The sequence below is a fragment of the Thamnophis sirtalis genome, unplaced genomic scaffold (assembly GCF_051295495.1).
Source record: "Thamnophis sirtalis isolate CommonGarterSnake01/CBP01778 unplaced genomic scaffold, rThaSir2_p1.2 scaffold_1, whole genome shotgun sequence".
NCBI classification, from domain to species: domain Eukaryota; kingdom Metazoa; phylum Chordata; class Lepidosauria; order Squamata; family Natricidae; genus Thamnophis; species Thamnophis sirtalis.
In genome coordinates, this window is record NW_028261381.1 from 84214153 (window position 1) to 84229740 (window position 15588).

The 15588-nt window shown below is 35.1% G+C and overlaps 1 protein-coding gene across 1 annotated transcript; it reads right to left on the reverse strand.

The window, feature by feature from the left end:
- Positions 1–365: 365 nt before the first annotated feature.
- RNF141 (ring finger protein 141) lies at positions 366–12469 on the reverse strand. The gene is made up of 6 exons (XM_014051686.2): positions 12363–12469; positions 8457–8659; positions 7109–7217; positions 6579–6760; positions 5669–5776; positions 366–3470 (listed from the first exon to the last, which is right to left on the reverse strand). Exons 2-6 carry the CDS (start codon positions 8597–8599, stop codon positions 3320–3322), a joined length of 693 nt encoding a protein of 230 aa, XP_013907161.1. The 5' UTR covers positions 8600–8659; positions 12363–12469; the 3' UTR covers positions 366–3319.
- Between the last annotated feature and the right edge of the window lie 3119 nt (positions 12470–15588).

The following is a 15588-nucleotide window of genomic DNA, read 5'->3' on the forward strand; positions in this document are numbered from 1 at the left end:
GCTAGCTACTGCTTTCCTCTCAATTTTCCATTTCCAATCATCCAGTAACCAATAGCAAGAGGAAGACCAGTCCCTGCTGCTAGAAAAACTAGGTGGTAAAATGTTGGGGGAGGAAGGGAATTCTGTCATAAGCCCAAAAACAGGCCCAATAGAACCCCAGAACAGCACTCAATATAGAAATTAGTCTCTCAAAACACGTTTTGTTTCAAGCGCAAAACACTGAATATAAGGTCAAAATGATTTGCACATCTCTGGCTAGGAATCTATAAAATCATAAGTACTTTCTTGAAATTATTTTGGATGTATACACTATTGAATTCAAATGCCTAAGAGAAGGTATCTCATTGAGTATTACACAAAAGATAAATAATTCAAATGTTTATTGCTCCAAACTCATAATACATTAAATTGCTTATAGTTATTAACAGTCTTATATAAAACCACTAAGAAAAGTTCACATCCACACAAAAGAACTAAGGAATGCATCTTCACAGTAATTCATCTCTTGAACATGTCTTTTAAAAACCTTTTTTAAGTTTGTCGATTTTTATCAGGTTCAATGCTAGAAGAATAACTCAACTGGGCTGCAGTTTTACACAATGTAACACACTTATTACTTGTGATAGGCTTCAAGTTTGCCATATGCTTATTATGGTAGTGTATGTGTCAAAAGGCATGGGTAAACAACTTGTAGTAATCTCTTCTTCCATGTCTTTAGGTGTTATAGCTTCTCCTATAGTCTTCAAACTAGACTAAAAGTCCTTTAGTAAGAAGCATAGCTTCACAACACAAGGGAAACAGAAAAGGAAGACAGCAAATGATCCATAATATGTAAAACACCGTGTGTGTGTGTGTTATATATTTACTGTGGATCAATATATCTATATATATAACGCTTGTACTAATTGTATATTTAAAAAGATAGAAACACTATGTAATTCACATTTTCACTTTACATGTATTTACAAGTTACTGAACCTATAATTTCCTGCCCCCTCTGTGGACTGCATACCTATATTTTAAAGCTTCCATCTCTCAAGATTTGGAGTACAATTCTTATACTCATGACAGGAAAAATAAAATAAAAGCAATATCAGGATTTAATGACCTACAGCTTACACTTCAAATATTTGTGCTATCAATCAAACCTTATATGAAAAAGAAAAAAAGAATGACTTATTGTTTCTACCATGTCAGTATAAAATATTGGGCACTTTAATCGCAGCACTGCAAGTCCAAATATATCTAGGGGAAAATCAAATCCATGATCAGTTTTATAACAAGTGACAAACACATCAAAACAAAAACAAGAAAACATTTTGTTTATGTTCTGAATTTTAAAGGCCACTTAAAATCAAGTCTCAGAAATAATACTTGCAATATCTGAATTTCTCTATATCAAACTTTCTTAATTAACCAATAAGAGTTGCTCTTTGAATCTTCATTTTAGCACATCATATTAAAAAAAGGAAAAACACTAATTACTCAATTTTACTAATTTAAGCAGAATTTGATAATCTCTCAAAAAACATGCTTGCCATATTCTGAAGTGGTAAGGTTCAATACTTGGATGTGATTTATAGAAATCGTTTAGCTACTAGTCTAAGTTTACAATTTAATTAGTGTAACCTATATTTATGTGCAACATTTCAGCAACAATAGAAAACAATTTTATTATACATATGTACCAGGCCATTCCAAATAAGGCCATAAACCCTTCATGATATTTAACTATTAACTCATCTTTCCTTGGGTGGTACCAAATCTATTCCATGAATAATTATAATAATAGCATTTGTTTAAAATATAAAATCCAAAATCAGTACCACATCAATTTGGGGATTTGTGTTGACTGATTCTGCCTAGGGCCATAATGGTGAACCTATGGCATGTGTGCTGAAAGTGGCACACAGAGCCATCTCACCGGGCACGACAGCCTTTGCCCATTGCTCTCCTGGTTTCCATGCATGCCAGCTACCTGGTCTTTGTGAGTGCCAGAAACGGGATGACCAGGTGACCAGAAGCTCAGCTTCCTGGCACATGCATGTGCGCTGGGGAACTGCTTTTCTGGTTTCTGCCGTGTGCACGTTGGGGAGCTGCTCTTCCGGTTTCTGGCGCTCCTCCCACGCATGTACTTCCAAAAAAGGTTTGCCAACATTGGCCTAGGGACTTAATTGGTGGGGGGTGTAGGACCATTTTAAGCTGCCATTTGAAATAATTTTGTAAAACTCACTCGGCACCAATTTTGTGGATTGGAAAATGGTAGATTTCTGGCATCTATTAATGTCACCTGGTAAAGTAACAACTCAGGATACATTTGTCATACCTCACACCAATACTTGATTACAACATGCATACTACGTTAAAACAAAGTGATCACACACAAAAAGATAGATTCCTTTTTTTGCTTCATATTGCACATACAAGAAAAGAAAATAAGAATCTATGTGCTTTACCGTCTCATTTCATAGCAAAAACACATTTTACAAACTGGTAAATAGGCGGCTATATAAAACAAAACAAATAACGAACACATTTCAGCCAGATTTTGTAATTAACATGTAATTAAGATGAAGCATTTGCGAAGAAACAGAACAGAATATAGATTTTTTTTTTTTACTATCCGCACTATGTTTCAGAGATTCACTGTTTTGGAGAGTCTAGCCCAGTTCAAGACATGTAGGAAATGAAGAGATGGGAGAAAGAGAATAAAGTTTGCTGTCTGCTACATTAGAAGCCTTCTACTGATAGAGAAATTACTGGGAGAAACTTCGTTGGATCCATCCATGATACTGCATAGGCAAACTTGAAGTAATAAATACTGATTTAGAAAATTAACTTTGAGTAGAAATGAAAAAGTCAATCATTTATTTTTTAAAAATCTGCTTTCATAAAAGATTCCATAAAAGGAATGTTTCTTATTTAATCAAACGCAGAACAGAACAGAAACTACCATTTTAATTCCCATTTAAGCATTAGAACATTGTTTTTAGACAGTGTTGGACAACAGGACTTGCGAATCATCTCCATTCTTCAACTGAGACAATGAAGTTTTAACAAACACTTAACAGCTTTACTAGAACTAAAATATTTCCTACTGCAGGTACCTCATAAAATATCAGAAAATTCATAGTGTATTGACTGTAAATGTTATCAGAGTAATTCAGGAAAGTAATTATTACAAAATATGCTTTCCCAGAACTAGTCCTTTTAAAAAAATAATGATTTAGCTTCTAGAAACCAATGTAATGAATAAAGAAATGAAAAATAATGAGAACGATATCTTGTGAGATGTTAAGACTGAATGTTAAGACTAACATCAGGGTATATGGGGCTGGCCTGCCTCGTCCACCAAGTTGAGTATGTAAGAGGCAATATCTTCCTTCGTAGGTGCATCAGATACAACCCAAGAATCATTTGCAGCGGTCACTTGTAGGCGGCATACAGGGCAATTCCTGTGATGACCACGCCTGCAAAGGAAGTCAGAAGAAACCGTCACTGCTTTTCAGATTTTGTACTGACAATGCACATGACTACTTTTGCTCTAATGGTAAGATATAATAGAATCTTGGACAAAAGGCTAAAAGATGAGTTTTATCTATGAGACCAAGCTAAAAATAACAGTGAAAATATCACCAACATAGATTGTGCAGACCTCTTTTTGAAAGCCACCAGGCAATGAGATCTCAAACCTTCAAAGAAAAACAATCTGTTGTTTTTTTAATTGGAAAAATTTACATTATCCCAAATGTTTATAATTTAAAGTAATTGGTTGCTCTATCAAAAATACTGACTGCATTCACTATCACTTGGCTGAGGATACAGCACACCCTATCAGTATCACAGAATGGCATGATGGCTGAAATTTTCAGATCTGTTTTGGCTTTTTTATGAGGTTGGGGACTGTATTAAGAGGCAAAATATTTAGAGAACCCATTTAGATCCTCAACTATCTTCCAAACAATTTTCCAATCTGGGAAGCACTGATGTGTGCAAGTTATTCTACCTCTGTGCAAAACAGTTGTTTAGTTCAGTAATTTTGACTTAATGTGACATGTGGATGGATTGTTGATTTTTGGTTTATGTATTTTATAGTTTATTGTGTAAGCTGTTCAACATCAGTTTGTCATGAAATGCTTTGCACAATGTACAAACATACAGAAACATTTTTAATTAATTTCCTTCCACAACACATATAGCTTAAGAAATAAATGGAGCAGAGAAATTGAAATATAACTAGGCTGAATTCTTCTGCTGAGAATGTCTACCCCACTGCTCAAACTTCTTTAGTTTTACACGTGACTATCTTAAAAGCAGCGGAAAACAAGGTATTGGTAGTTCTTGCTTAATAACTGCTCGAAGTTTCATTTTGTTCCAACAAAATTGAAATGCCTCAGATTTTATTCGCTTTTAAGTAAAATTGGCAGCTCTTTGAAATCAAGGTACACTACCAGAATGCTTTGTTATTTTAAAAAGGCACAATTTTACTTCTGAAATATAAAGCAAAGCCAGATTACGTAACTTACTACACGGTGACTATTTGTTAAAATTTAGCTTTGAATAGCGTCAAACTGATTTAGCTTTGTGCCACACAAGCATAGAAGATTTGTTCAAATTAGCACAGCTAGCCAAGAAGCACCATTTCTTATTTAAAAGAAGTATATAATTTCTCAAATAAGGAATCATTACCTAAAATATTGGCACTGGTTTTATTCAAAAAAAAAAGACAAGTTCTTTCTCCTACATTGTTATCTTTGAAGTAGAGGTGGTACTGGAAAAGGGACCTACTTTTAGCTCACTGAGAGCTAGAACTCTGAAAAATGCTCAAGGATGGCCTCCTCTATTCTTGATTCCAGCTTCCACTACCCCCTATTTCATTGTGGACAACTGTATGAGGAAAATATATGAGGAAAATAATTACAGTGGTACCTTGGTATTCAACTGCTTTAAAACTCATCAAATTTGGTACTCAATGCATTTTGATATGAAAATGTTGTCCTAGTACTCATTGTTTGTTTACTACTCAATGCAAAAGCTAGAGCTTGTTGGTGTTGGCCACCTTGTGATTCATTACATTATTCATTATGGGAAAAATCTGTTTGGTACTCAATGTTTTTGGTACTCACTGCGCCTCCTGGACCCAATTAGCAATGAGTACAGAGGTACCACTGTACTTATTTTTCCCCTTCCATAGTCAGATGCCTTTTTCCTTTGTCTGATGTCTCCATCCAACTTTGCCCCGCTCCCACCGCTCGCTTCTCTCTCCATTACTCTATCCCATCATCAGGCCTCCCTTTAGTTTTGTTTCATTTTATTTTTGCTGGTTTTGCTGGAAAGGAGAGGCATATGTGTGAATGTAAATGAGCTTCTGTGTTTCTGAGAAAAAAGTGTGTGTGTGTGTGTGTGTGTGTGTTTGCACGCGCACGCACACATAAATACAAAAGCAAGACTGTCTTCTTACAGGGGTTTAAATTAAAAGAATATTAACTAATATTAATTTATTTACTTGGTGCTGGCATGTCTCTTGAAGTAAGGTTTCTGAGCAACATGTATATAAGCATATTATAAACATATAATTACTCAAATATGCAAGCATGTAAAAAAGTTCATTTCCTTTCTTCATTAAACGTGGTATAATTTGTTTGTGAGATTTAACTACGTGACTTACCATTTATCAATGCATTTCTGACAAAAGCTGTGGGCACATGGCAAGATCAGATCAGCACGTCCATCCATACAAATGCAACATTCTTCCTCATCAGTAAGCTGTTTCACCCTACAGTGCAAATATATTATTTATTCACAATCAAAGATTTCCAGAACTGTAATTGTGTATTTAGTATACATATTAAATCACGTATCTTGTTAAATATTTTATTATGAATAATTTTAATCTTCTAACCCCTAGTTCATCACTAAAACAATGTCACATTCAACTTGCAAGAAACTATATGGGTTTTGTGCTAAGAAAGGAGGAAGGAGATCATTATTATATATAAAAATTGGTGTTCTATAAATGAAACTTATGACACACATTAAAAATGTTAAAAAGTGTTTAAAAATAATAATTGTAGACGAGTAAGAAAAGTTTGTTATTTGATTCTTCAACATGTACACAATTACTAAGGATTGTATACTCTTGTGCATGAACAGACTTTTTTTACACACACACACACCAGAGATTGTTGTATATAATGGCAAATAGCTATTCCCATTATTTAAGTGCCTATTTCCAATAGTTTTCTAGCACAGAAGTAATTTAATGTTCTTTCAGCTCTCTGAATAATCTCAAATTTTCCAGAATGAGGAAAATTAATATGAATGGTAGATTACTTCTTTTTCAAAATCAATCTTCATCACTTAAAGGATGAAGAGGATGCCTCTCTGCAAGAGGATACCTCTTTTTCAGAAAAGTTGACATATATATTTTAGTAGGAAAAAACATAGACTAAATAACTAAGCACTGCACATTTTTATAATAAATGGCAACCTTTACCTAAATTGAATCAAGTTTACAAAACTAATTGCTGGAGCAAGAAACTAGACAGATTCAAACATTTTTAGAGTATTTCAAATACCTTCCCATCCAAAGGCTAGCCTGACAAGAGTCAACAGATGACAGATCTTCTGCTGTTTCTTCTGAGGGAGCATTCTGTAAAAGAACCTGTGATGCCTGATTTGTAATATCTTTATAAAGTTGAATGAACTGATACAAGTTCATGATTCTTGAAGCTTCCACCATCCCATTTGTCTTGTTTATCTATAACACAGAGAGCAGCATTATCATTTTTCTTGAATATCTCACCATTTATTCTAATTTTATTTTTAGAGAAGTGTAATTCAAGAGTTCCCAAAACTCAGAAATTTGACATTATGAGATGCTATAAATGCCTTTATAATGTTCAGAATGGCAAATGGCACATTAATAATGGCACATTAGTACAATTATGACAAGCAAATCATTATAAACAGAGCAAACTACATAGTTTTAATAAGTTATGAAAATGTGGCATTTTTTCTAATTAACTAGGAACATTCACAAAATTTATCCTTAGTATGCATTATATGTTGCTATGAATTAGATGATTTAAGATTCTGATGAACTTACTTTAGTGCAAACTATCCGAACAGCCACCTTCCATAAAGCTGTAGCATCAGACCCTGGCTGCACTTCAAATAACAGGTGCTTGCTCTGGCCAGAAGCTAAGTGTGCAGTTCTGGAAATATTTAACATTTATTTAACATTCTATACATGTAGCACAAGAGAATGCAAATTGCAAGCAAATATATTTTCAAACATAGCATTGGATCCAAATAAGGTGTGGAATAGGTTTGGTGGAAATTGGTTTTCCCACTTCCCAAGCTGCTTTCATGAAAAGACTTGTTAATATCATCTTTATCTAGTTTGGAAGAATCTTGCTAAGAGCCAACACCATTCATCTAAAAGCCTTTGATCCTGGAAGACTGTTTCCAGAGGATTGGTAGGAGAACAAATCAAGGAAGTCATTTCCAGCCCAGTGCTTATAACACAAACATTCATCCTTCTTTGAATTGGCTTCCTGGGAATATAAGTATTCTTTCTCTGGTTCATCTTCATTTGTGGTTCTGCAGGAGGATAACTTTAAAATAATTATGTGTTATGATTCCAACCAAAATGCTGGAAAACTTGTATTTTACACAAATGTGTGTTTATATAAAGCATGTGTTTTCATGCAACTTCTGATTTTAAGAAATGTACATAAGTGATTGGTATATGATTTACACATAAAAGATCTCAGGCTTAATTCCTTCATAACCAGATAAAGAAAATGTCAGATACGCTGGAGAGACATTACTAATCATCATAGATAATTGCTGAGTTAGGTATATCAATTATCTGACTCAGTATAAAGCAACATTATTATGTTTGCAACTACAGTATTTTTAGGGTGTTTATTTTCCTCCTAAATCATAATTGGAAAATGCAGTCATGAGATTCAATTTTAGGACACATTTTAATAAAGTGATAATTACAAAGAGAGTAAAGTATTTTCCAAGTAGTTCAATATTAAGCCATGGTTTAGGAGGTTTGCATTGATTTGTTTAACTGCCATTGTTAAGTTTCAATGAACGAGTACTAGATTTATTTTTATTGCTCTTATGTAATTTATTATGGTGCCTTTAATAAGGGAAATAAGCTTGTCTCATATCTACTCGTTTCAATTTGAAAAAAAAAATTACAATATACATCTGATAAAGTCCTGATCGCAAAGATTTGTTGCGGTTTAGGATATGACTGAACACATCCCGAGAAACTAAATATTATGTCACACCATGTAATGCAACTGTCCCATTTTTATTAGAAATTAAGCAGCCATATACAGTATATTTTGCTAATAATTCATTCTCAAATGCCTTAAGCAGGTTCCTGTTTAATACTTAAACTATTCCATGTATAAAGAAAAAAAAAGTCTCACGTATCATTAAGTTCAGCCACTCTTCCCAAAAATTCTTCATATGTCAAGAAACCACTTTCTCGAACAAGAGAGACATGCTTGGCAACTTTTTCTGGCAGCTTATTTATAACTGTCTGTGTTTGGCTTGAGAGTTGCTGTCCCATGATAGACTGCTTTAGATCAGGTCCCAAGATGAAATACTGCTTTCCACATTTGGAGAATTTCTAATAAATATATTTTAAAACACTGTATTAGAATAAATAATCATCATTGCATTCAATTCACAATGCATAAATTGCAGCTATACAGCTGGAGTAGCTTTATAAAGCTGGTTAGCTTTATATAGAGCTAACCAGATATGAAGTCAGATTAAATCCAATTCTATTGACACCTAAGTCAAGCATATCCTCAATATGGAAATTAACGTCCTGTGAATTGACATTTTTATTAAAAATGCAGTAACTCCTATTTTAGTAACTCCTAAAATACAAAATAAGATGACTGACAATTGAAGTTTATGTTTAAAACTCTGAAGACTGAAGTACTTTTTAAATGGAGAGAGAATAACATTCATTCAGGTGAAACCATGCAGAAAATAACAGTACACAGCAAAATTTAGTTTAGTTAAGGAGAAGAACATATTAGACATGCAAAAAAACTCTAAAATTATACTTATGGTGCAGAAAGAGCTATAATTTAAAGACTGTAATTTATTTTATGCTCTAATTTGCCAGTCTACATTCTACTAAATATATTTTAATCTATCCAATAGTTGGAGTTTTCTGAGTATATTACAAAGTAATTATCTTAAATCTTAAAAAAAAACAAAGAAAAATTGTAAAACTGTAATGTCTATTAATAGACATTAATTTAAAAACAATATACAAGATACATTATCACAATTATGAAAGATTTAAAAAGTAATATTAAAGTCAGGGAAATGTAATGCCTGTTATAAAATAACTCTGTTGCTCAGAGGGTTGCGTGGAACTTCCTAAGAGTAAATAAATCAAGGCTTGAAAATTGAAAGCATTAATATCTAAAATGAACATTTGAACATAAACATTAAAAAATTCCTAAATTTTGCAGTTTGAAATGTAATTTAAATTATAACTGTATTGTTTAGTAGAAGCACTTTTCAGAATTACAGCAACCTGTTTTAATAGGCCATCATTTTGCAGAGTTGTCTCCCAAAATTGAGATACAGGAAATCCTCAACTTGCAACAGTTCATTTAGTGATAATTCAGTTATAACACCACTGGAAAAAGTGATTTATGACCATTTTCACACTTATGACCATTACAGCATTCTCATGGTCACATGATCAAAATTTGGATGGTTGGCAACTGATTCATATTTATGATGGCTGCCGTGTCCTGGAGTCATGTGAATGCCTTTTGTGACCTTCATACAAGAAGAGTCAATGAGGAAAATAGATTCACTTAACTTTGTTACTCTTTCAACAACTATGGCAAGAAAGATAGTAAAATGGGGCAAAATTCACTTAACAAAGGTTTAGCTTACTAACAGAAATTTTGGACTAATTGTGGATGTAAACTGAGGACTACCTGTATTCCAGTTATTATTGTACCCAAAATTGCTTACTTGAATCCAAACTCTCTTACTGGAAAAGGAGACACTAATTTTTAAATTCTCTTTAAGTATGGTTACTCCTCAACATGCGACCACAATTGAGCCCAACATTTATGTTGTTAAGTGAAAATTTGTTAAGTCAATTTGTGGCATTTTATGACTTTTCTTGCCACATTTGCTAAGTGAATCACTGCCATTCTTAAATTAGTAACATGGTTGTTAAGTGAATCTGGGTTCTCCATTGACTTTGCTTGTCAGAAGATCGCAAAATGACTCAACACTACAACCCCTCATAAATGTGAGTCAGTTGTCAAACATATGAATGTAAACCACGTCACTACGGGATGCTGCCATGGTCAAAAGTGTGAAAATGGTCATAAGACACTGTTTTCAGCGCCGCTGCAACTTCAAGCAGTCACTAAATGAACTGCTGTAAGTTGGGAACTACCTCTACCTATGTTTTAGAAGCATCCACACATCCTCCCGAGCTCCATTTTTGCTGGCAGAGGGCTAGTAGAACAAACTAAAAGCAAAACAAAAACGAAAGGAGAAATGTTTCCCCTTTTGCAGGTGCCCCCAACACAAGTGTTGTCAAGCTGGCCACGACCAGCCTTGCCCCCCCCTCCCAAGCTCAAACACAACTCTGATGCAGCCCTCAATGAAATCAAGTTTGACACCCCCTCCTCTAAACCAACACTGATGTTGCTGTATGGGTAATATAGTCGCCTTCAAGTTCTGCTCAGCTGCTGATGTAACTGCACTAAAACATAAGTTTTCCACTCCTTATTTCTGAGACAGGTTTTCCAACTCTTTGGTTAAACAAACCTACAGGCCCCAATCTTAACCCAATCCAGTCTAGCTCTAGTGGAGCTTTTGGGTTTACACAAGGTGGGTCAGGTGCTGCCACCTGCTGAGTCATCAAGAAATGTTAGGTTATCTATCAAAGTCCCTTGGGGCATTACAAACATTGGATTAACAACTGTAAATGAATTGATTCCTGCAGAGGCTGCTGAACTAAGCAGTCCTTGATGCTCTCTGAGCTGGGTTGTTTCCTTGCAGACGTTTCATTACCAACACTAGGTAACATCATCAGCACTAGTCCTGGATAGTCCTGAACTACTCAGAAAAAGGGCTTCTCTATTCACAAAACTCAAGAAACTCCATTATACTTGACTAGCTCGCTCAGAAGAGCTAACAGCAAAGCAACACACAGGGAAGGCTGGTCCTCTTGAGCTTAATCGTAGCAAAAAACAACAAGTCCCAAACCTCCATGTGGGGAACTTGGTCTGTTGTCCCTAAAACTCAAGCATCTTGAGTTGAGAGCCTGCATCGGGAAAGAAACCAAGTCCTTGAATTTGAGAGAGAGAGAGACAACCAATTTTCTTGCAAAGTGAACCCCTCTTATTACAAGTACTTCAGGCATCGCCCCCCCCAAAAGAAGCCTTTATTAAGGGGGGAGTCTTTTAATTTTTAATTTCCAGGATTACAAAAATATAATCGCTAACTTATAAAAATTATTTTATAGTTATAACATAATTGTCCTCTTTCTATAATCTCTACTGTCTACTCATCAAAATATTTAAAAAATCTTAATGCCAAATCTTTCCTTCTTTATGCGTATATGATAATTTCGCTGTAGTTATCAAGTACAAAGTTCCATCATTCATTTCCATCATGAAACTTTTACAGAAAAAGACTCAGAAACACAGGTGATGCTGGACTGCCTATTAAAGCGTTTTCCTCCAAACTGTGAGTACATCCCCAATCACTCAAGGTACAGCTGTGATTATCTATCATCAAGTTGACGTCAACTCTAAGCAACCACAAAGAGAGATTTAAAGTCAAATATTTTATATTTGTATCGAATATTTATATTTATATTTAGACCGAATGTCACGATCCTCTGAAATTAGTAGAAGAGTCCCTAGAAAGATCCACCTGATTGCTATGGAGCCATTAGATAGGGTTACAATACACGCGATGGGCGTGAGAAAAGGCGGACACCTTTAAAATACGTTGTATCTCCTACATTTCAGCAGTTCAATGCAGTTGCTAAAAGTGCCAGTTTTTACATATCGAAGGAAATGGGAGAAGGGGGGGGCATGCTAAACCCTAATACAACCTTCATTAAAATGTCCATTATAACATGTCAACATTTTACGCAACCACTTCGTTATGGGTCACGCCACGACCGCCTCCGCCCTCCAGTCCCGTTTTTCCTTTTGTTGTTGTCGAGCTCTAGTCTCAAAGGAAGAGACACCACCATCCCCGCCCCTTCTCCTCCTCCCGAGTTCAAGGCCCGTAACAAGCCAAACTCTTCACGGTAGCCTCACCGCTGACGCTCCAACATCCTGCTCCGAACTCGCAGCGACAGCCTCCGACCGCCAGCAATGGCTCCGCCTCCCCGCTCCCCCCACTTCGGCCGCCGAATCTACCCACCCGCTCCGCCTGCCCCGTAGAGTGCATGACGTCAGGACATTAACGGGCCAGGGTGGGTCCCGTCGCGCTCAGCTGACGTCTTGAAGCTTTGCTTCCCGATTTTCCTTGCCAGGACGTCGAAAACAGCCGAACTGCTGTGAGGTTTTCGAGAGTGACTTACCGAGAATGGTTCGTCACCATCTGGTGCTTTTTTTTTTTTAACAAACCTGCAAAACGTTTTCAAAATATAAGTGTGTGTTTTGGGGAGGGGAGTTAACAGTCGGACTATTGATCGTTCGTGATCTTCCGAGAGGATTCCTTGAAAGGATTGTCATTGCCTAGATGTCTATGGAGATTCTCAGTCGTGCGGGTCATGGTTGTCCCAAACGTTGTGTGTGTCACAAAGGTGCTTTTTCAAAGAGGAAAGTGAACTTTCGTGTATGTGCTTGTGTGTATGTGTTTGAAGACGTTTCGTTTCTCATCCAGAGTTGAAAAAGCTTCTGGGATGAGAAGCGAAATTTCTTCAAAGAAAAACAACTCCAGTTGCCTCTTGAAAAAGCACCTTTGGGTCATTGCATACAATGAGCGCCAATACAATCCTACAATACACGCTTATTGGAGACAATGTGGTGCGAAAAGCAGGCAAAAGATTAATTTCGGATTCTTGGAAGCCTCATCATTTTATAGCATCCAAGTGTGCCACTGTCAAATAATTTCCAGTCTGTATACATGCATCAACCCTAACCTTGATCTGAGCGTTTTTACACCAACAAATGAATGCCACAAAAGTGCCTCTAAAACTCAGATCACCTTGCTTTTGCATGATTTTTTAAAGAAGTCCTTTTAAACCAACATTAAATCATATGCTCCTTCTGTATTAGCAGTGAGCTCTCATGGATCCAAAGGTTTTGATATTAGATCTGATCCTTAGATTTTATACAGGATTCACCTAAAATCATATTTTTTCATCAGTCTGGCTGATCTGACAGCTTTTGGTATATCCGTGGTGCAAGAAACACAGTTTTGATTTCCTATGATTTTGTACAAAGATTACATCATCCTATCCATCACAATCATGGATCCAATTCAAGATATAGGTTTTATTGACAGAACTGAAACAGCTAGGCAGAACAATAAACATTCTTTTCTGGCCTTTTCTCATAGAAAGCTTTTAATTCATTTCCACTTGGCCCATAAATGTGTGGAACTGTTCCTTTCCTGGCACAAAAACTTGAATCTTACCATTGATTATTCACGCTAATTATTTTAATATGGGATGAAGAATTATTTACCTGAACCAATACAGGTGGGTCCTCCACATACTACCACAATTAAGCCCAAAATTTCTGTTGTTAAGTGAGATATTTGTTAAGTGAGTTTTGCCCTATTTTACTATCTTTCTTGTCACAGTTGTTAAGTAAATCACCACAGTTGTTAGTTGTTAGCTCTTTATTGTAACAGAACAAGTATGTACAATCCAGCAAAGATTCAGTCTGACAGCAGCCCTTTTATAGGGAGCTGTCAGACCCTCCGACCAATGAGATTAAACCTCTGTTCCTGCTGGAACAGAGGACCTTGGTGGAAACCATAATAACAGTTGCTAATATCTAACATTAGAAACGAAGTTGTTAAATGAATCTGGCTTCTCCATTGACTTTGCTTGTCTGAAGGCCAAAAAAGGTGATCACATAACCACAGGATATTGCAACTGTCATAAATATGAACCAGTTGCCATGGATCTGAATTTTGATCATGTGACCATGGGGATGCTGCAATGGTCATATGTCAAAATGGTCATAAGTTACTTTTTTCAGTGCTGTGGTAACTTTGAATGGCCATTAAATGAATTATTATAAGTTGAGGACTACCTGTAATGTTTCTTTAATTGCTCCAGATATTTTCTGCCTATGATTGTTTCTGAGCAAATATATTGAAGCAGATTGATTTCAATAAGCATTTTTTCTTTCAGGCAGATCTGACTACTAGCCCTGGCTAGTCACTTAAATTTACATTATTAATAAATAATGTAAAAGAAATAAAAACTTTTTGGTAGGCTACATAAAAAGGAATGTTAGCAGCACAGTCCCTATAATATATCCCCTACAAGCCATGTTCCTATGAATTTCTTGGGTAAGCATAGCCAATAAATTCATTTCATGTTTTTTATAAATATCCAAATCCAATTCAATAAGTATGGTGTATCTAAAGCAGTAACATTTAGGCTTTTTAAACCTAAAATCTTAAAACACTAATTTAGAGAGCAAGTCCTATTGAACCCCACTGTACTTACAGTACTTGAAATAAATATACTTGTAATATAAGTAGAAAATGAAATGATTTGTCAAGGCATGTAGTTAAAAGCATGAATGTGGTGTTTTGTATATTTCTAGAAGTTCTCCATATATGGTAATATCAAATTTATTTCTATAGTTTTTCAGCTGAATCTGTCCATCATTGGAAAGTAATTATGAATAAATTCAGCTGTTGGAAATATGCAATTTTTGTATCAATTTATAGTATTAAATAATTATGGAATTTTTGTTTATTTCAATTAAATCCTGATAAATGTATTTGCATGTATAGTAACAGCCACAACAATAAATTTACAGAGATATTTTATATAGTAGTTTTGAATGGTAAGTTCGGGAAATAGAATGGAACATATTTCTAAGTAAACATGCATATAATTGGGCTGTTAAATATTTTTGAAATAAACATGACTATAGCATGCATGGAAAAAAGAAATATAATTAATAGATTTTGTTGCTATCATATTTTTTTAATCTTTTTCCCATATTTAAAATTGATAGTTTGCGATTTGTTAGATTTCTGGAAATAATATAGGAAGAGACACAGAGACTGGAATCTTAAGAAACACATATTTTTTATGGCTATGTAACAATTTGTGCGGGATTCTTCTGCACGTGAATCAGACCTTTTTCCCTTTGTTCTTTTCCATCACTCTTTATGCTTTTGAACTTCCGTGATAACCTCTCGATAAAGACGTATTTTAAAGTTACCATCATTTGAAAAATACAGGAGCAGTTTCTCTGTTAAATCTAGTTCACATATTCAAGTTTCTCCATGAAATCCTTTGTATAATAAACAAAAATATAATTCCATTTTTATTTGTTTGTTTGA